Consider the following 4,880-nt stretch of genomic DNA (forward strand, 5'->3'; position numbering starts at 1 on the left):
TCACTAATGGAAAAATAATGGCATCAGGGAGCTGGTGAGGAAGACAAAAGTGAATGAATGAATTTTAAGAAAAAAAACACACTTGGCACAAAACATATGGAATAAATAAGTTATCCAAAAGCATTGAGTTATAATAATTCCAAGATGTTTCTTTCATTCCATTTTGTGTGCTGCTAATGGAGAAAGATGGGAGGTATAGTCTGAAGGGGTGAATGGTTTAGTTTTAAAATGTTTCAGCTATGTCTGGAGCTTCAGTACAGTGGATCAGGCAGAGCTTAAAGAAAAAAAGTATCTCTTCAAGAAAACTGAGATCAGATCCAATATACTCAGTAAATATTCACGATTTTCCCATGATTTGAAATAGATTATTTTAAACTGATACAAAAATTGACAAAAAAATCTGTTCTAAACAATGTACTGAACATTGTTTAATGATGAACATTGAACATCATATGTCAATACATATGATAATTTACTAATTAGAGAAAAATAGACAACACTTATGGAAATTGTGAAACTGAAATTGTGCAAACAATTAACTGGATTGAATCAATGGTGAAAATTTTTAGACTTTGTGTCCTTAGCATTATTTCAATCTGACTCCCCTGAGCCCAGCCAATTTTATGCCTATAAAGTAGCCACTTTTGGAAGCAAATTCACTTTTAACAGGGTTCCATTTATTTAAAAACAAAACAAACAAAAAAACCCTGAAGGTATCCAAAATGAATACACACCTGAAAGTATTTTCTGAGGGAACTACTCAGCTAAACTACAGTATTACTAAGCACAAGGTAGTTTTAAAGAACAATTGCTTGTAGATACCTTTTAAATGAACATTTTACATAAAAGTTACTTTATTATACACCCAAGTAGTACTTCTTAAAGGGCAGCACCATTTCTTGGCTGAAGGAGTGGAAACAAATCATCTTAGGGGCTTTTCAAAATACAACACTATCTGCCCCTGGAAAAACATTCTAATTCATGTCTTTTTTTCTTTTTTTAAGTATCCTACAGACTTCAAATTCTAAGAAAGTAAATATCAGTCTTTAATAACCCACATAAACAAAAATTTCTTTGAGGGGGGTCCCCCTTTTTTTCAGAGTAAAGGGGTCTTGAAACCCCAAACTGAGAAAACCACTGTAGTTTATCCTTAGCCATAGAGGGTCAGTTTCTGGCTCTGAGCTCATAAAGCACCAGTGTGATGGAATTACCCCAAACTGCTATATAAGGCCCTGGCTGGGCTGAGCTTTCTGTCCGTTATAGCCCAGGAAGCTGATTGTGGTGACCTGTTGGACTTGGACCTTGTAGCGTGTTTTCTCCTTGTTCCCTTAGTATAGTCAGCGTAGTTAGTATAGTTATTGTTTATTAGCACCGTAAATTCCCTTAGTATATATAGTCAGCGTAGTTAGTATCGTTAGTATCGTAGTTAGTCGTCAGTGAGCGTAGCCAGCGAGTCACCATGGCATGTCACATTAGAGAAATCCGTATTGACGGGGAGCCCATCAGTGCTCATTACAAGCTCCAAGAATTCATCGGAGAGGGCACCTTTGGCAGGGTAGTGTTGGGTGAACACATTCTGACAAAGACGAAGGTGGCTGTGAAAATCATCAAACAATGGGGCTGCAAGAAACTACGCAGATTTCTCCTGCAAGAAGTCCGCTGCATGGTAGACTTGCACCACCCTAACATCATCCAATTATTCCACGTGCTCAGCTCAGCGGAATACCTCTACCTGGTCATGGAGTTCGTGCCCACAGGTGACATGATGGACTACCTGAATGAGTACGGCCGCATGTCGGAGGGCAGGGCCCGTCGCGTCTTCCGGCAGCTGGTGTCAGCAGTACACTACTGCCATGAGAAGGGCGTTGCTCACCGGGACCTGAAGCCACAAAACGTGCTATTAGACCCTTACCTGAATGTTAAACTTACAGACTTCGGCCTTGGAGCTCCCTCCAATGTCCGTCACCTCAGCACGTTTTGTGGCACACTTTTTTATACAGCTCCAGAAGTGTTCCAGGGCAAAATATACAGTGGTTGTGCTGCGGACACCTGGAGCCTGGGCGTGTTGCTGCATGAGATGCTTACAAACATCATCCCTTTTATGGAGATCAGCCTGGAAGAGCTGGTGGAGCGGTTAGACCGTGAGGAGTATGATATACCATCTTATCTATCCTACGAAGTAGAAAACCTACTCAGAAAAATGCTGACACTCAATCCTGAGCAAAGAGACAATCTAAAGGATTTCATGCCACATCCATGGCTGAACATGGATCAAGAGGAAGAACTGAAGCCATATGTTGAGCCACCCAGGGATGTCATAGACCCCTGGGTAATATCAGAGATGGTTAATCTTGGCTTTCAGCAGGAAGAAATCAAGGGCGTAGTGCCAAACCACAAGTATAATAACATCACAGCCACGTATTACATCTTGTGCAGCCAAAAACCAAAATACACATACCGTACCATCAAGGTGAAACCCTTCCATTCTCCTAAGCTCCAGAGCCGCAGCCCCTCCCCAGAAAAGTTTCATTCAGAGTGGTCCGGTTTCCAGACAGAGTGGCTCAGTTCCCAGAAGGCAGAGCAGGAGCCTGTGGACCACAAGCCAGGGCAGAAGTCCCAAGAGTCTGGCGGTCCTTCAGCCATCCCGGAATCCAGCACCACCATTAGTGAGCCCAGGACCATCAGCCCCCCATTTAGCACAGGAGCCAAGACCGCCAGTCCTGAGCGCAGCTGGGGGCCCAGGAACGCCACTATCGAGCTTCCCACTCCCTGGCACTGCTGGGGCTCCAGGGCCACCACTCCGGAGCACAGACCAGGCTCCAGGACCGCCACGCCAGAGCACAGACCTGGCTCCAGGGCCGCCACGCCGGAGCACAGGCCAGGCTCCAGGACCGCCACGCCCGAGCACAGACCAGGCTCCAGGACCGCCACGCCCGAGCACAGACCAGGCTCCAGGACCGCCACGCCCGTGCACAGACCAGGCTCCAGGACCGCCACGCCAGCGTTCAACCCTGGTTCCAGCACCACCGTCCTTAGCCCAGCACCCCAGTGTCACCCTGGGGACTCTCTTTCCAGCCACAGCACCACCAGCAGCAGTGGAAACACAGAAGAAAATAAACAGGGCCGGTGGCGCATGGCTAGGAGGTGCTTGAACTTTTTTAGGAAGATCTTTTGTCTACCACCCAAAAAGGGGCACTACAAACAGTCACGTAAAGCCCCTTTACATTCTGGTAGGCAAAGGCAGGGATAGAATAAGACTCACCTCCTTGGAAGACGGCCTGGAGCCTCCTGGCAGACAAGAGGAGGGACCACCCTCGTTGCAGGTCTACCACTTCGGCTCCCAGCTGGGTGCAACTTCAGAGACGATGGTTTTTCCTTGGGCCCTTCTTCCCTCCCCTGCTCTGTGGGAAGGGGATGGATGGGTCTTATGAAACTACTTGCTTTTATAAACCTTCCAATAAATATCTTGCTTCAGAAAGATGTATTGGGTACTCTTGTTTTGTATCTTCCAGTTTGAGGAGCGTGGAGTGATGTAATACTGAACTTAATTGGCACAACTATGCACCTTTGCATGTTGTACCCTCTTGGTCTTCTGTTCCTTTGGCTTTGAACCCTCAGCTCCCTTGTCCATATCTCTTTTGTGGCAGGATGGTGTTGCTTGCTCACATAGCACACATGCTGCCTTCTTCCTGTGGATGCTCAATTTGAAGGAATCACAGTTGGTCCACGTCAGTTATGGCAAACACTCCCCTCCCCCAACACCCTGCTAGCGATTGGATGAGGCAAGGACTCATGACACCATTTTGGCCAATGAGATATAACAGGAAGTCCACAGGGGCTTCTGTGAGAGATTCTCCTTCCTGGGCACTCAGTGATGTCAACAGGAATCATCTCCCCTGACTTGTTGGCTTTGTCTCCTTTCCTTTGTGCTGGTGTCATTCTCAGGTGGTCTTTCCCTTTATGAAAGCAAGATGCCCACCAACCGCCACTGGATGACGTCATATCCTGTCAGCCAATGGAAATAGAGCATCTCTTTCCCCATGATTCCAGCACTGTCTAAAGATGTGTATCTCTAAAGTGACATTAGCTGCCAAAAGCCCTGAATCCCACTCTTCTTAGAGGTCAGAGCATGGTTGGGTCACCATTATTGGTGAGAATGGAACATTTCCCTGCAGTGCATTGGAGCATGGAGCAGGAATAAACCCGATGGTTTAATATTCCATTCAGCACAATCCTTGTAAAGCACTAGATTCTACCACCAGCTCAGCTGAATCAAAGAATGGAGTCTAGAGGAATGGCAGCAGCGATGTGGTCTTGAGTTCTCTGGAACTTACCACAAATTTAACGTGTATAAACCAAAGGACTCTCTGCTCATAACACAGAACAGCTAAGAGGCTCATACAAAGATTACTCAAAGGTGCGCAAACTAGGAGAGCAGGGGAAGAGGGAAGGGAGCGGAGTGGAGACGGGGCCTGCATCCGTGGCTGTGGAGACGCGGGGGCCCCAGGACACAGAACAGAGATCACAAGAGCCAGGAGGTGGGCTCTTTCTCTGCGTCCCACAGCTGATCGCTCCTGCAGAGACAGCAGCTTACCCCATGTTTGAGGCAGTGACCTCATCGGAGATCTCCAGCAGGTCCCTAGGTCAAACAAAAAAGCAAAAGCCATACCTGGGCCCCTTCCCCCACTCTCCCACAGCAATCCTAGCCCCGCCCTTCCAGAGTCTCTAGCTGGTCCCTGTACTGAGGAGTATGTCAAATGACAGGAGCCGTAGTGCTCAGGACCTGGAAAAAGCCGCTTTGCAACTGTGACCTAGGGAAGAGGCTGGGAAGAGTGTGACACTGCTGGGCTTGGAGATGGCAGACACCTCCCTTCCCAGCC

General features: G+C 47.2%; 1 protein-coding gene across 1 annotated transcript; it reads left to right on the top strand.

Annotated features, from left to right (window-relative positions):
• The first annotated feature begins 1,459 nt into the window (after positions 1-1,459).
• LOC148757315 (serine/threonine-protein kinase MARK2-like) lies at positions 1,460-3,250 on the top strand. The gene has a single exon (XM_088801136.1). The coding sequence runs from the start codon at positions 1,460-1,462 to the stop codon at positions 3,248-3,250; it is 1,791 nt and encodes a 596-aa protein (XP_088657262.1).
• The last annotated feature ends 1,630 nt before the right edge of the window (positions 3,251-4,880 follow it).

The sequence above is a fragment of the Rhinolophus sinicus genome, chromosome 9 (genome assembly GCF_057876585.1).
Source record: "Rhinolophus sinicus isolate RSI-liver-muscle chromosome 9, RSI-T2T, whole genome shotgun sequence".
NCBI classification, from domain to species: domain Eukaryota; kingdom Metazoa; phylum Chordata; class Mammalia; order Chiroptera; family Rhinolophidae; genus Rhinolophus; species Rhinolophus sinicus.